The sequence below is a fragment of the Barbus barbus genome (assembly GCF_936440315.1).
Source record: "Barbus barbus genome assembly, chromosome: 47".
NCBI lineage: Eukaryota > Metazoa > Chordata > Actinopteri > Cypriniformes > Cyprinidae > Barbus > Barbus barbus.
This window is the reverse complement of record NC_136725.1, coordinates 21,550,661-21,568,869: the sequence shown is the minus strand read 5'-3', so window position 1 is coordinate 21,568,869 and position 18,209 is coordinate 21,550,661. Positions and strand designations below refer to the sequence as shown.

At 36.6% G+C, this 18,209-nt stretch overlaps 1 protein-coding gene across 5 annotated transcripts in view; it reads right to left on the bottom strand.

The window, feature by feature from the left end:
* The window catches only part of LOC306865971 (3',5'-cyclic-AMP phosphodiesterase 4D-like), a 220,973-nt gene that overhangs the window by 62,885 nt on the left and 139,879 nt on the right, over positions 1 to 18,209 (bottom strand). For 2 of the 5 annotated variants that reach the window (XM_079410866.1, XM_079410863.1), the window contains exon 1: positions 6,802 to 7,896. The exons of 2 other annotated variants lie outside the window; for them this stretch is intronic. In XM_079410866.1, the coding sequence (XP_079266992.1) occupies positions 6,802 to 6,887 (86 nt within the window). In that variant the 5' untranslated portion in view covers positions 6,888 to 7,896. Of the gene's footprint in view, positions 1 to 6,801; positions 7,897 to 18,209 lie in introns of those variants that run through there. One more of the 5 variants, XM_079410865.1, reaches the window with a different exon arrangement.

Below are 18,209 nucleotides of genomic sequence, written 5' to 3'. Positions count from 1 at the left end.
AAAACCATGGGTCACAGGAGGGGTGGGATGTTGATCAGTACTGGCTTGAGATGGGTGTCATCACAAGTCTCAACCAATGAGAGCATTGGGGGTGGGCCTAAGACTGCAGCAGCGCTCACATGGACGCTCCCGATAAAATGATTTAGGCTAAGCATCAACGTTCACAAACCGCTTTTCACTGTTATTTTTAACAGAAAAGAATGCAACGTGCTCGTAATCATGACTTCATAAGTGGGAAATAGCAAGTTTCCGATAGCACATGAAGAGAGCAGAGAAGCACTCTCGCTCAGCGCAGTGCATCGTTTAGTTAACTTTGTGGTTTATTATTTTGAGTCATTTGGGACGCGGTAACACACGGCCCTCTCACAATATATTGCTTTACAGATCTTTCACTTTTGCCGCTCAGAAATGTTCAAGCTGCATGTATCAGAAATTCGGCGTGGTTAGCGCTCACACTCACTGATCTATATTTAACTGAACCGCGCTCTGGCCCACCTCTTCCAACCGAGCCAGGGCCGGCTAAACGAACCTAGCCCCAGTATGGCACGGAGCGATCACACTAGTCAAACGAACCAGGCTTTGGGGATCAAATGCGCTCGAGCACGGTTAAGATTGTCTGCATCCCGAATACACGAGTGTCTACCTGCCCGCACTCGCCCATCAAGTGTTGTCTCGCACCACACTCTGTTGCGTTGGGTCCCGCGATCGTGCAGGTCTCTACTCGGAAGGTGCCTGTTATAATGTTATGTGCAAGGCTCTGGACTCTAAACATAACTTGTTTTTCTATAACAAACTATAAAATATTTTCTATAAAAAACGTTAATACCCTGGCAGTGGCAAATAGCTTTGGTTTTATATTTAATTTGATTACATTAATGTTATAAGTTGAGATTTACAAGAAATATTTGAACTGCTACTATGTAAAAGGAATACTGCTGTAAAAAAGCACCTTATTTGTTTAAAGTGTTTGCAAACCAAATGTTATTGCACTTTTGTTCATATAGCAGTACTTTTAAATGAAAAAAGTGCACAATACACAACTTTTGAATTCATTATTGAATTTTGTGCATAACAATGCTATTAATTGCAGAAAATCATGCAATTAATCGCGAGAAAAAGTTGTAATCGCTGTCCAGCACTAATTATATATATATATATATATATATATATATATATATATAGACAGAGAGAGAGAGAGCCCCCCCCACACAACAAATCCCAATTTAACCTCTGTCTATATATATATATATATATATATATATATATACTGTATATATGATAACCTCTCTCTCTCTCTCTCTCTCTCTGTATATATATATATATTTAACCTCTGTCTATAGATATTCAGTCTTGATTACTCAGCTTTCATATCCCATGATGCATTTCCCCATTTTTATCTGACTGTCTCAAGGCAAGACTAACAGATGTCATTATACCCCCCCCCCCCCTCCCCCAGCTGTTTAATCACAGCAAGACTATTGTTTTCTATGACAAGTTTTCTGAAATGTTACATGTAAATATGCAAAACAGATATTACCTAATTAATAATTCACTAATTTGCATGCCTTTCCAGCACATAAATCTAAGCACTGAATGAAGTCTCGTTCAACATTCTTGTTTCATTTTCTTGGCATATTGAGTCAAACAGTCAAATACTGTCAATAGGAAAAAAATAACTAGTGCTGCTTAAGTGGAGGGGGAAAAAATAATTTTGTGAAAAGGTCTTTAAAGATATGTATTGTGATTTAAGTATACAAGTATACATAGATGTCATTTAATAAAATAAACACGTAAATTTTGTATTTTGGATGTTTATGTTCCACGAGTCTGAAAGTAGACATGTTATAGAAGCAAAATATCCTCAAATCTCAAAATTGAGCAGTGCATAAAGAAAACAATGGTTTTGCCTGTTGTGTTTTGCCTTGAGCATTTATGGGAACTCTAAATGCATATGACTTCATCATGATATATACGATGGAAGAACACAATTAGCATGATTTAAATCTCGAGCATGCACTGATGCTTAAATGCACAAAGAGAGAGAAAAGAGGCAGTCTCTGGTGTGCAGCATCTGTGTGTGTGGGTTATTTGTTATCTAGCGTGGCACACACTCCAGGGATGGCGCTCAGGGAGCTTTGGCAGACAGCATGCAGTAAATATCGCAATGTGAAACGAACCGTTATAAAACAACTACAGTAGCGCAGATGCAACTAATGGGTGGCATGTTGCTCTATGAGCGATTCCTAAATAGATGAATGGAGTAAATTTACAGTTACACAGTACATACACAGAATGAGTCATGAGGCATTCAAGGTTATAGCGGCACTGCATATTTCTTGTAACATATTAATAAAACAGCACATTTCTGAATCCGAAAGCTAATCAGTTTATCACTGTCTTTGAGTACAGCCACCACAACAGTAACAGAAGAATGCATGCTACGTACACGCAACCGAACACATGATTTAATGTACTGGCCGATATGTATTTGCACTTGTATAAGGTATGTTATGTAGGTGTCGTAAACTGTGAGACTCTTGCCAAGCATCTCTAAAACACACTCTGGTTAATCCTTCATTATTTTTCTGAACTGCTCTTTGCAGTAATTGATTTTCCCAATTAGCGATGGCACAAAGGCGCATCCGAAGGTGCAAAGGTCATTCAAACAAGCTTACATGCATGAAGACAGAGAATAGATGAGCACAATCAAGCGAAACCAAACTGAATAATGTGATGCATGCTGACAAGCTCTGTCCTTTTTAAGCAAATCAGTAAATCAATTCCATTGATTTAACAATGTAGCACCCATAATTCATCTGACAGCATGTAACCTCCTTAATATTTCCTGAAAAGTATTCAGGAGGAAACAAAAAATTTGCTTTCTTCATGCACAAAACAACACAGTAGGGAAGCCGGCATTCAGTTCAATGCAAACATGAAAGATGTGTATTTGGCTGTGTGTGTGTGTGTGTGTGTTTCCCAGAGAGACTAGGATTATGTGATTTGGGGCTTAATCACACAGTAGTGATAAAATGCTTAAAATTCCTTCATTGTCCACAGACGTTCTCTGTTCTCTTAAGTATTCAGCCATAGAATTCCATTAAAATTCCTCCCTCACAAAACTAAATTCATTTCAGACTTGATGCATAAGATATTTCATATTATTTTCATATTTTGGAGTCCATCAAATAAAATAAACTTTTACACAACATATAATATAATATAATATAATTAGGTCTGTCAGTCGATTAAAATTTGTTATATAATTAATTACATGATGTGTCGATTCATTACTCTAATTAATCACAAATTACATTTGGCTGTGAAAATACGGCCAAAAGATTATTTAAAGCTATTTTTGTGTTAAATGAGAAAGTATCAAGTAGACATTACAAATTGTAGCTTTAGAAAGAAATATTTGATTTGATTCAACATAAAATTTATTACACATTTATTTAGGCTACAACTGCCTAACATAAACTATGGAACATAAAAGAAGATCATTTGAGAAATGTTTTCATTCAAGCAAAAGAAGTCGTAAGTAACCAAAACAGATTTGTTACCAACAGTTTCAAAATACCTTATTTTATGTTCCACTAAATTTTATTTTTTCCCCTTTTTTTAAATGAAATACTCTAAATAAGAAGATAAATCTGCCAGCAGGTGGAGGTAAATGTCTTTATGAGTCATTCATTCGATTCAAACGGCTGATTCATTCAGGAATTCAGTAAAGGGCCCTCTTTCTGAATGGGCCTTTGAATCATTAGTTCACACGATTTGTTCAAAACGCAAATTCATTCAGAAACTAAACACTGCTGTGTTGCACGGAGATGCACAACAATTCTGCTGTCGCTTTATAGGTAATATTTTTGTTGGAAAAACTGAGCAAAAACAGACAATATTATGTTTAAAATATAACACAATATTAACTTCTTATTTACTGAACAACTGTTGTATAAAATCACATTTAAACTCGTATTCAGGACAAGACACTCATGCTCTCACTGCTGATATCGCTTATCACATGATATAAATGAGACAAAAACTCATACAGGAGCATTTTGCCCCAATACCTTGAATTTTAGGCCATAACTGCATTTATGGAGTTTTTGCCCTGCATCATATTTGTCAGCAGTTAACTGTATGAACTTTTAATTGCGTTATTTTTTCATATCTAATTAAGTTAGTTAATACTTCAAACTGACAGCCCTAAATATAATAGTTCAGAAAGTCTTTCTTTGAATGCACAACCTATCTTCTATTGGTGATTCAAAGAAAACTTGTCTAAGCAGACTTGTCTGTTTTGCAAACAGAAGCAAATGAACCTTGTCTTTGTTCGGTTCCTGTAATTGGGACGAATGTTTGCATAAACTTGGTGTGTTCTGCTTGTGACGTACATTAATGTTTGCTTCTCATCGCTTAAAACAACATAATTAGTCCATTTTTATAATATAAATATCAAAGCAAGCGTGTGTTTGTAAATGTAAAATGCTGAAGTTGGTTCAAATAAGAAGACTGTGCGGGGAAATGAGCTTTGACATGTCTTGACCTGACAAATGCATAAACTGCAGCTGATGTATAACTAATCTGCTGAAAATACAGCACTGCACAGAAATATTTGAAATGTTTTGGTTTTCACATTGAACGTCAATGGAAATACACACACAAGTGTTCTGCGCTGCCTTGGGGAAGACGACTGAGATGAGAGCTCTGTCTTAAGGCTATAACACACAACCTTAAAGGCAGCAGGTTCCTGATCTGAACTCAACCCTGTAGTTTCTGAATCCAGAAGAGTGCAGAAACTCCAGCTGAATGATTTACGACATCACATTGATCTCTTCTGAAATAATCAGCACGGTGTAGGTGGAAGTGAAAAAATAGGTAAAAGTTTGCAAACGTACAAACACACACCCACACATGCACAAAGCATCGGTTGTATGCGCTTTCAGTTCTCACAGAACAATACCGTTTTTCTGTAGGGTGGGAAAGAAATCATATGGTGCTTTCGCAACTCTGTAATTTGATCGAAGCAAAGTTTTCCTTCCAAATATTTAGGAAGCACTGTTGGTACATGAACTAAACTGATGCCAGAGGTCTGTTTAATGTCATTTGTCATGTGCTAGTCCATGCAGTGTGACTTAAGGAAACTAAAGTGTGACACTCCTACATGAAACTAGAAACATGGACCTCCCAGGACCGAATCCCTGTTCATGTGCCACACTAACGTTCCTGTTACCTCATTTATCACCATTGTAAAGCAGCATGTCAGAGCGATGCCATTATAGAGCCCTAGACAGAAGCAAAGCATGAAACACAAAGCACGCCGCTGTCACATCTGATTCATTGCGGCGCTATTTTGTTTTTCGGGTTTTCCACAACATGGTGATGACACCATAACCTGCTGTTCGTATTTGGGTGTTGACAGGCTCAAAAGCTGTTGGAGAACCCATGAGGCCTACGGTCCTAAAAAATGGCACATGTAGATTGGAAAACACCCAATGAGGAGAGCGAAAATAAACAGTCATGTGACGTTTTCGCAGCAAAGGTCTAATAGTAACCTGTGCTGTATACGAATGACTAGACGAATAGCCACAGAAAAGCCCAACAACATCCTGTTTATTACAAGCATGAGCTGCAGTTTCATCTGCCTCTGCCACTTTAAATGCTCAAACTCTTTAAAGTCGAAAGGATTCTGATTGGCTATCAATATTTGTATTGTTAATCAGCAGGGAAAAACATCATCAAAGCGATTCCAACAAATTTGATCCTCTGTTTTACTCTCATTTATTTCCACTCCAAATGCCCAAAGATTCTTAAATCAAAATACATTTATTTGAGAAGCAAAATGATTGATATGGAGGGTTCATGATTAAAACATAGAAATAATCATAAAAATCAACTTAAAACAAAAACAGATATCTGTTAATTGGGTATTAACACTTGGTTTCACTTTGAATTAAGTATAAACCCAATTAATTTTGTTCCATTTCCAAAACAAGACTTTATATGTGACCCTGGACCACAAAACCAGTCATAGGACAATATTTGGCAGAGAAAATCTGGAATCTGAGGGTGCAAAAAAATCTAATTATTGAGAAAATCGCCTTTAAAGTTATACAAATTAAGTTCTTAGCAATGCATATTACTAATCAAAAATTAAGTTTTGATATATATACAGTAGGGAATTTACAAAATATCTTCATGGAACATGATCTTTACTTAATGTCCTAATGATTTTTGGCATAGAAGAAAAATCAATCATTTTGACCCATACAATGTATTTTTGGCTATTGCTACAAATATACTCCAGCGACTTAAGACTGTTTTTGTGGTCCAAGGTCTCATATCTTTCATTTGCATCTCAAGTAAATGTATCTTGATTTAAGGATTGGAAGACAGTCATTTTTTTCCAGTGTATTCAACATTTAATGCCATGATATTATGAATTTTTGCTTTGATTCAAGACCTTACTTTGTGAAAACGCAAATAAGGACTTTTTAAGACTTGCAGAAACGCTGTTATCTTTCTTGGTGTGAATGGGCCTTCGCAGGCAAGACAATCCCTATGCTTTTGATTCCCTATGCTTCTCATGCATGGCTTACCATCAGCTTTTACTACGCTGACACCCACTAATATTTACCTCAAGATTAAGACAACTCTACAAACCAATATGTGGGAGCCTCAATGCTTTGGTGTATAAACAGTCGTGACCTACCAACCCTAGTTCCATGGAACACAACAACACACTAGACCCATTTATTGTGTCCCGTTTCCTTCTGCAAGCCATTTTTCACTACTCACCATATCCAGGAATGCCTTCGGAATGGGAAATTGTTGACGTGCATCATTTTTTTCTCCCTTCCTGTGTAATTTCGGCAGGTCTTCATTTAAGCGAAGGTGTGGTTTGGGTTGTCTCCTCTCTCTCACAAATAAATAACTCTTATGCCGGCCTCGGGATAGCCATTATACACCCTACTCACATGCCTCCACTGAAAAGTACATCTTCTTGGTGTGCTATTCCACAAAAGAGTCTCGAGAAGACACCTCGCCCATTTATAAACATAGACAGTGTGTGCGTAAATCAAATTTTAAGGCAAGAAAATGGCATGTTAGGAAAAACTCAAGGGTTAAGGGGTTGTTCCGTAGTAGTAGAGCAAAAATAACAAACACAGAGCAGAACGAGGGTCCTTCCGCTGCCTTTTGTGTGGGATTTGAAACTCACTGTGGTACATCCTCATCGTGAAGTCTCGGCATTAATAACCGTTTTGGGAAAACGCTTCATTTGGACGTTGGAGATGCACGGTGGTGCCCCAAGGAAACCCAAAGGTGCATGCCGTCCCTTTCTGGTGCAGACAGCCCAGATGCCATGGAGAGACAGGTCCGATTCAGTAAGTCCTGGAAATCCCCCCCCCCAAAAAGAGTAAGTACGCCGCTCCTGTCAAGCACCACGTAAGCGATTGATCCTCTTAGTGCGGACAGCTCTGATTAATTCAGTGGTGTTTGCTGAAGGAATGGGTGGAGTAGCCGTAGGGGATGAGATGGAGCAATGCGAGCTGGAGAAGAGAAAACACAACCGAGTGTCACCTCAGGGCTGTCGGCGTTCCTGCGTTTTCCCGTCTGATCCCGGCCATCATCCCATGAAGGCAGAGTTGGCAGGCGGTGACAGCGGTCAAGGTGCTGCAAGAATCCAATTAATGCAGCGAAAGCAGCACGTGCTAAACCTCTTAACAATCACTAGTCTTCCTTACCCGAGGGTTTCTCTTTCTCTTTCTCTCTCTCTCCGTCTCACTCACTCTCTTCCGTCTCTGGCCGATACAGCAGTTCCCTGTTCTTTTCCTGAGACCGTTTGGTCTCTCTCGCTCTGATGCAGCGCCGACTCTGGGCTGTAAAGGGTGTGTGTGTGTTTGGGAGAGACTGTGTGACTCGCTGTCTGTGTGTGAGCGTCAAGGGGCCCCACAAGGGAAACTCTGACCGGCCGGCAACACACAGAGCTAAATAAAGCACACGCCTGACAGCTGGAAGAGCCTGTTTCTGCAGCGAGGTATTAAGGCTGATGATAATATCTCAAAGGTCAGGATCAATGACAATGATATGACAACAAAGAAAAGAATTAAGAAGATGTACTGTGAGACGATACTGTCCTACAAGCATGCTCAAACATAACCTGAGCTGCTTAGGGTATAAGGTACGAGAACAAAACACCATGTTTGCATTAGAAACGCCCCATGGGAAAGAAAAATCTTTTATATCTCTAGAATATATCTTAGATGACATTAAGAGAGCAAAAACCTTCATTTTTTCCTGAGAAGAGAAAGATCTCGTTTCTCCCTTAAAATTTCTTAAGATATCTTCTCAAAATGAGCTCAGATTTGCTATATCAGTGTTGGATTTCTCAGTGCAATCTCAAATATTTCTCATCAGTATGACGATGAACTGCTATGGACATTTTCTATGATATTCTATGATAAACACCCCACGGGAAATAAAAATTATACACAAGATCTCTTTTATATCTCTAGAAACGACTTCTGGATGGCATTGAGAGAGCAAATTGAGAGTATCCTGCTTCAACATTTTCTCATGTTTCAAAAAGATCTCATGTTTCTCCTATAAAGAGATCAGAGATTGTGCTCAGATTCACCATTGTGAAGTCTATTAGAAAAGCCCCATGGAATAGAAAAATAATAAGGTCTCTATTTTTCTCATGGATGGCATTTAGAGAGAAAATAAATAAAGTGTCTCCTGCTTGAAAATTTTCTCCTGAGAAAAAGACCTTGTTTCTCCTCAAATATTTTAGAAGAGATCTTGATAACTGTCAAACTGTGCTCAGATTTGTCATATCAAAGTCTCAGTGCGATCTCAAATATTTCTCATCAGTTTCTGCCAAGATCAAATGATATGAGCTCATATCGACATTTTCATTCAAATTCTATGCAATGCACGGAAAATGTAGTGAGCTAAGCTAACAGTTACTCTTCTTTAAACAAAGCTTCACTACACTAAAGCTACAGCCCTGGGAAATGTAGCAAGCTAAGCTACAGCAACATGGCAAAAGTAGTTTACTACATCCAAGCTATTTAAAAATAAATAAATAAATAAAAAATTATATTGAACCAACATCATACCAAGTCAATGCTCTCTCAGTGATCAAAAAAACTGTCAGTCAAGCAGATAGACAGGCCTGTTCAGTTTAATTGTTTATTCAACAACTGTTCTAAACCAGTTTGACAACATAATCAGTATCAATAGTATCAGTATGCATTATTAAAATCAAAAGTTTTTTGTTAACATTTGTTAATGCTCTGTGAACTAATATGAACTACCAATGAACGACTGTATTTTCATTAACATTAACAAAGATTAATAAATACTGTAATGAATGTATTTTATGCATTTTATGCACGTTAGATAATACATTAGCTAACATTAATAAAATCGTACTGTATAGTGTTATCATATAGATATATAGGCCTACAGATAGGCTACGTTTATTTGCATCATTGCATGTATCATTATATTAATATAAACACTTCACCAAAATCAAGCTTTTTTTGACTCGTGTCCCGTTTCCCCCAGTTTTCTGTCATTGTGTGGGCGTTCAGTTTTTTTCTGTTATTTGGCCAAAGTATCATATTATGAAAGATTCAGTGCTTCGCACGAGCTATTTGGCTGTGACTTGACAACAGATGCTAGACTAAGAAACTCTTCTCTGCTCCTCAAATACCAAAAAAATAGCCTTTATAAATAGTGTTTTTTGAGTAAAGAAACCTTCAGACAGCAAACAAGCTGAGATGCTCCAAAATGTGCGCAGCACTTCATTGACGAGAGAGGCGGGAGGAATAATGCGGTTTGACTGACGGTTTGAGGAGCCAATGGCGTTACGAGCTTTAGTGTCTGTGGCGTCACTTACTGATCCATGATCAGTGATCCGTAGCAGTTATATTTCCGATTTGAGTTTCAGAATGCTTTCTTTGGATAATGTAACGTTAGCTTTTGTTGACGCTACCGCGCTACTTGATCAAAAAAAGAGCTTAGCTACCTAAAAGCTGTTTGATTTAGAAAGCAGCGACGCTACCACCACGCTACTGAGAAATGTAGCTAAACTAGCGTCACTACTTGTAGCGATGCTACTGCCCAACACTGGCAATGCACTTAATATATGTGATTCATTTGTATCTATCTGAGGAGAAACATCTGAGACGAAGTTAATACTTCAATGAAACATTTGAAAACTCTCAACATTAACACTAAGCACAAACTCATGACTGAGTCATTAGCATAAGTGCACACACAAGATATAGTGGCATTTTAGGACAAAGAGAAAACTGCCTGTCTTAAAGTATTACAAATGTTGCCCTACTAAATACCGTCAATCCTTCTTCCTGTTCAATTCACCCCTTCAAGTAACTGGGAAAAAAGTCCACTGACATATAATTTCCTGTGACATAATTCAATTTCACCTCTAAATAGTTTTTATGCAGGGCCTAACACAGTGTAATGCCTGGTCATAAATCACAAATATCATTCTGACATAACAGGATGCAGAAGTAGGAATTACAAAATAATTGCTGAGAGAATGCTTCAGATGCCACGTGTGACTGATGTCTTATTTGGTTCATTCAGGTGTTTGAACACACACACTCATCTCAACCAGCCACAAAGCTGGACACCATGTTATGATTCTCTGTGCGGTTATCAATAAAAGATGCAAAAATTCTTTCTTCGTCAGTAGCACAAATGGTGTAGGACGCAAGTTAAAAAAAAAGAGAACAAACCCTGAATGTTCAGTAATAATAATGTGGGATGCAACATAGAAAAACATTACATTTTCTCGATGTTAAAATAATGATATTGTGGCAGCATTCATAACTGAATTTTCATTGCATTTTAAATGCCATTTAAGTTATTCTAGAGAACTGAAGTAGCAATTCTAATTTGAATTTATGGAAGTAAAATTTAATTTAACAATTCAGAAAGATAACTAGAAAAGCACAGTTTGGATGGATGAAGATGAGCATTTTTTTGATTTTCTGCATCTCTAACAATAATAATAGTGATGCTAACCACAAAAGCACCACTAGAAATTATTTAAAAAAACACAGTTTGTTGGCTTTTACAAGATTTCTTTCATGGCTGAGATGTGTTACATAAGCTCTGTGGCCTTATATTACATGCAGCAGAGGCTCAGTATTTACTTATTAAAACCTCAGTGCATCTCAGTGCTGGGCGTAAATGTCACTTTGTGTTTTCTGCAGTCAAGCGAGAGCCCGATGCCCACAGTCACTTCAGATCAATGTGAACACACAAACTGCACAGAAGCGCCGGAGAGCCGCAGTGACCCCAACCGCTCTGCAGCGCCACGCAGCCAGCATCTTACCAAACTCAGCACAGCTTTCCTTCATCTCTCATGCAAACTCATCTTCCAAACAGAGCCGCAGGGTTCATACCTGCTTATGGTGAGCAACTTTAAAATTGTAGCTTGAAGTCATTAAACTAAAGTCAAGTTAGCTTTAAGAAAAAGTGATTAGCTACACTACAACTACTACTATAAAACTATTTATAATGGGACCAAATCATTTACTATAATATATAATGGAATCGGATTCTTATATGATTATTATTATTATTACTATCCAGCAGAAAAAAAACAGCTATATATAAAATAAAATCTTATTAAATTATTAGATTATTTATTATTATAAACGTTGCATTCATACATTATTATATTATATTATATTATATTATATAAGAGTGCATTTTTATTATTATTCCCAGAAAAAAACTTTGCTTCCATATATTATATTATATTATATTATATTATATTACATGAAACATTTTGAACTAAAAAAGAAACATAAAATTCAATTTTTGGGAAGACCATTGGTGATTCAAACGAATCTGTTAATTGAAGTAAGTTGTCTGAACACAGCAATCTGCTGAAATAAATCAGACTGGTCCAAATTATATTTCAGTGCATGCCTAATTTGGCTAAATATTTGTCTAAGTGCACAGGAAATACTTGACGAATAGCTAAAATGTGCAATTTTAGGGAACAGTCTACGACCTCGGGTGAAGCTGGTAATAGACACTATCCACCTCTCCTGTCCTTCCTTAGGGCCCAGAGAACCGTCCCCCCTGGGTGGAAGCACTGAAGATAAAGAGGAACATATTTCCTGCTGAAGGCCCTCATGGCTCTATCTGCTGCTGTAGTACGTCTCCAATCTACAACCCTCAGTAGGGCCTCTGCCTATCACCCATCCTCTGCCTGCAGGAACACGGCCTGATAACACAACTACACACCAGCACACACACCCATCAGCTAAACTACTCACATTTCCCCTCTGACTCTCTGAGGGAGGGACTTCCATACAATGCTCAAACCTTTGGGGTTGGTACGATTTTTTTCTTCTGCTCACCAAGGCAGCATTTATTTAATAAGAAATACAATAATAACAGTAATATTGTGAAATATTATACAATTTAAAATACATGTTTTCTATTTGAATATATTTCAAAATGTAATTTATTCCTGTGACCAAAGCTGAATTTTCAGTGTCACATGATCCTTCAGAAATCAATCTGATTTGCTGCTCAAGAAAATGTTATTAGTTTTATCACTGAAAACAGATGTCACACTTAATATTTTTATGGAAACTGTGATATGTGCACACACATCACAATATCAATACTGTAAATAAAGACAAATAAATGTAGTTTATAATCTCACTACATTTCTCCATTGCATTTTTACACATTTTATCCACCTTTTTGAGTTGCTGTTACTTAAATCTACTTCATCAGCAGCGTGAAATGCAAAATAAATAATTTTATCTGGTTTACATTATATTTAGAGAGTTTAAAATAAAAAAACACAATAATATAATCCAAAATAATACAAAGACAATAAAAATGGGCAATCGCTGACACACTCACACAAATGCAATTAATTTAGTCAGATTCACAAATGAATGATGAGCCACTTATGAGCCAAATCTTTTCATGAATCAAATTCAAAGTGATTCAAACCAGTTCTTTATTAAACTCAAACTGAAGTTAAAGTCAGATAAACTCAAATTATAGAATCAGTATTTCTTTTTAGTCTAACAAATTACTTGTTAAATACATATGATTTATTTACTTACTCAATATAAATATGACAACGTGCTGTAAAACGTGTTGCTTGTTGTTGTTTATCAGTAGCCTTGTTGCAAGAACAGAATTCTGGGAATGCTATAACTGCATATACTTTGCTTATTTTCACTTCATATCTCCCTGTTGACAAAATATCTGATGCTTTCAAAAATAGCAGTGGTCCAGAGTTATGTAAGTCAGAGAGGCTGGAAAGGCCAACAGAGAGTGAGTGTGTGTGTTTGCGTCTGTGTTAGTGCAGCGAGGGGTTGTCACTGGCTGTTCTGGGATGCCCGGCTGGTTAAAACGGGAAATGTCAAGCACAGCCGGGGCAGGTATATGCTACAGCGGTGTGCAAGGTCACATCCCGACCCCTGCTGAGCAAACCCGACAGCGCTTCGAGTGTATGACGAACAGACCTGGCCTGTACATGCATACTGTGTCTCTGCAGACGGAGCTCTTTATTCAGAGCATGGCGCTGACTGTGCAAGAGTGGGAGGATTCTTAGAAAAGCAGTAAGAAAGGCTATATGTCTGCCATCAACTCCCGCTGACATGCTTCTCACAGCATTCGGTTTCATTCTCCTCGTTAACGCGTGTCAGACTGTAAGACGCAATTCGAGGCGATCCCCAAAACCTCTGCAAACATGATACAAGACTCTCTATGACATAAATGGATGAAGAGACCATGCATATTATATATACAAAGTGCATAATGAGTTTCCAAATGCATGTTAAACTCGCAGCACTTTCAGAGATGGAGCACACAGCACAAGACGCTCTGAAAACACAATGTTAGGAGTTGCACGTGTGCAAATGAACACAGTGCTGCTCTTCACTCTGAAAAACAGACTACACAAAAAATGCTGTAAAATTAAACAAATTCCATTAAGAAAATTACACTTCTAGAGCAAACATCACTAATAACTAAAAGACATATCACTACTTCAGTTTTATTTCAAACCCTATTTGTTTTTTTTTATGTTACACTTGGTTTCTTTTTTCTTAAGTTTTCTTCAACTCCGAACCCCATTTGGGAAACCCTGATATATAGTATTTACAGAGCTTTTGGCATAAAAGAGGAATAAGGAATGTGGGAGGAAAGGCTTTCTGCACCAGGAGGAAATGAATGATCCGTGGAGATGAATGGTTTTATTACCCGGCCTCACAACAGATGGAGCAATTTCAGATACATTGTGAATTACTGCAAGCAAAGTCCAACACCATCTGTCAAAAGAGAAATCAGAAAGCAAGTCCAACTGGACGGGATGTTCCTCAAGAGTTCCTGGCGATTTGGGGTGCTAGGCATTATCTGTGAATAAAGCGTGTTCCTTTGACTGAAGTACATGATTCATCTGGAGTCACACAGACCGAATCTAGATTTGAAAGGGAAATTTGGGACTGACAGTGATTTGCTGCTACAAAAGAACTGTTAGTCATTTTTTTTATCAATGAACGTTTTGATGCAAGACTGAAAAAAGTTATACAATTGTGAAGTGACATAATGCAGCATCTTCCAATTGTACAGCAGACAAACAAAAAAACAACAACTAGATACTGCAGTCAAATTGTAACACTGTCAAGTATGTCTCAATGGAAGAGATGGAACCGAAAGACAGCTTTACTTCATCTCAGAGAGAGATTTGCATGCTACAGACTGTCATTTTCAGACTGTTTTGTGTTTCATCTAATGTGTCTATAATATACAGCTCTGCTCTAATTAAAGCTTCTCATCAAAGGCCCTCACTGTGAGGAAACGGCCACCTTGAGAAGCACAGCTGGAGAGACGTCTTAAAGAGACAGTACACACCAGTTATTCAAAGGACAAAAACAGACACTAGTGCAAAACACAAAACACTCATTCAGAACTGAAAGACTGATTGATCAGTATTTGTAATATACAGTGGTATAAAAAAAATATTCAGAAATTGCAAACAAATTTCACAAACACAAAGAAACAAACACACTGAATTAAAGACAAAATTTCAAGTAGAAAAACCGCAATTCAAAAATCATTTTTACAGTGTATATTTGATTTTAATGATAGAAAATTAAGTAAAATATATATTTATGGTACTCCATTTAATTTCATATGATTATCATTAAATAAAAACATTTCTAAACATATTTAAACAAAGTGTGTGTATGTGTATAAATATTTATATATATATAATTATATTTAGTTAATTTCATTAAATTTCATTTGCTATCATTAAAGAAAAAATATTATATATTTTTATATACAATACATATTTTACATTGTCTTATATTATATTATAAGGCAATTAAATTCATGAAACTGAATATAATATCAATATAATAACAAGTACTTGAGTAAATGATTTTATTGTTACGTTTCAGGGCAGACTATATGAATCTCAGATCACTGGTAGCACATCTTAAGATGGCCTAGAATTTTAGCAGCTTTAAAATCATTAAGTAATTTGAACAATTAGCACTATGCAAAACTGCGTTAACACCTTGCACAGCATTCATGCTGTAGTACAGTGTAAGCTGTTGTACACGGAAAATAAGTGCTCAAATTTCATGACATCGGATCACATCTTCTTTTGTCACAAAAGCAACTGTACGTTAGTAACAGAAACCCGTGACCTCCTGCATGCAGTCGCAGGCCACGACAGGCATGTCTAATGTGTGTGGGGAACTCAAAGCGGCACAGGGGCACGTGCTGCACCATTTGACGTCAACAGTGCAGGTCTGCGTGCCAGCGCAGCGGGTGACATTTACGCACTCCGATCACTTCCCTTTGACTCATTAGCATGCGGACAGCCCACTTCTGCTGGCACCTAGCACTGGCAGTTTGGAGCCGTGAACTTTGGAGAGACCTTCCAGCAATTAAGAAGTCAAATAACATTGGCCTCCACCTCCAGAATCGCTCCGCTGCTGCTCAGGAACCCGTTATACTGGAAGCTGTGCACTTTCGGAGTGAGAACGTCTATGCAAATCTCACTTGCTCAGCCTGCAACATGCAATTGGCAGTCGGCTGATCTCAAGTCAAGGCTGTCAGAAGCTTTCACCTCACGATTAGGGACTGGACAGAAATGTACAAAAAAAGCAGATTTCTGCTGTATTCCAATAGCCATCATTCATAAATTTCCACACAGCCTGCACGCCTTCCTTCAAGTTGACATGAAATCAAAATTAATTCTTCATTATACACCTGCTCTTATTGTTCATAATTCATATTGCTGTACAGCAATATTATGGAATTAAAGTATAATAACAAAGTAAATAGTTAGTATATAATAATAAAGTTGGCAAAATAAAAAGAAAGTTGATAAAGCAGAGTTATCTTCAAAACTAAAACTATTAAAAACATTCTTGATAACCGAAAGTTTAAATAAAACAAAAATGTTAGATGAAAAATTAAATAAAAATTAGAAATGAAAATTAGAAATAAAAATAGGGTTTAGTTTAAATTATTATTGTTACCTAAAACTAAAACTATTAAAATCAATTTTATAACTAAAATAAAATAAAAGGGCTGAAATAAAAATATTAGATGAAAAATGTAATAATGTGAAATTAAGATAAAATAAAAAATATTAGATGACATAAAGGATGAAAATTACCTGAAATAATATATAATAATATATAGTTAATAATAATTAAATTCACATTTACAATACATTTCGTCTTAAAGAAGCTTTACAGAAAAAAATTATAAATAGTTGAAGCACTAAAATTACTTATTTAAAAAATTAATAACAAAATCTTGTAACAAACTTAATAAAACAAACTAAAATTAAAATGAAACCAGAAAAAAATATAAAAATAAAAGCTCATTCAAAATATAAATAAATATATAATATTGCATTAATTATACTCAACTAACACTGTGCTAATGTCATTTAACACTGATTATATTGTCAAATTAACTCATTCTTTAAAACTAAAAGGAGTGTTCTTAGCTCTGTTTAGCACATTTAAACCCATTTACAGCCATTCTGCAAAATCAATGTAGAAAATATAAAATGTAAATGTGCATGTTGCTGTGTGGGCCTACTCATGATCAGAATTGTCTTTGGAAACCCCCCCAAAAGAAAGCCTTCGGGCATTTGATCACAGATGATGAAACCGGCATGGGAAAAATCCCACACTCGCATAAAGTTCTTAAACAAGAACACACATGTTTGAGTACCGGATCTGACAGCGTTTGAAGACAAAATCACAAACTAATACAAACAGACAAACCAGGGTTATTTTAGCAAAATGGTAGTGTGCTTTCAGTGCCACGTGTCAAGAGCCTCGAGTCTATTATCTTGAGTAACAAAAAGAGAGACTTCCTCTCAGGCTGAGAGCCGTTTAATGACACATCTGGTTCAGCGGTGCTCAGCTGCATGAGAAAGAGCAAAGCAAAAGAAAACTGTTCTCTGACTCACCATTTACACACCGACCTGCAGGCCAACACCTGCACAAAAACAGACACTAGAGGAAACTGTCCAAGACTACGACACAGATCAAGACAAGATTCATCACATCAATACGTCAAAATGGACACTATTTACTGGATTACTGCAAATAAGTGCACAATATTTCATCTACTGTAAACGTATGATTGGTTTCTGCTGATGTCACTTAGGCCAGACAACCTGTTAGATAATGCTAACCAACAAACACTATTGTTCAAATGTTTGGGGTCAGATTCATATATTTATTTATTTATAGAAATGGATACCTTTAGTCAGCGAGGATGCATTAAATAAAACAAAAGTGACAGTAAAGATCTTTCTAATGTTACAGAAGAGTTCCATTTCAAATAAATGCTTTCAATTCATCAAAGAATCCTGAAAAAGTTTCCAGAAAAATATGAAGCAGCACAACTGTTTTCAACATTGCTAATAATCAGAAATGTTTCTTGAGCAGTAAATCAGTATATTAGAATGATTTCTGAAGGATCGTGTGACACTGAAGACTGGAGTAACGATGCTGAAAATTCAGATTTGATCACAGAAATAAATTACATTTTAAAATATATTCAAATAGAAAGCAGTTATTTTTAAATATTTCAAAAATCGTAATTTACTCCAAACTTTTTACAGTAAAAACATTTAACAAACA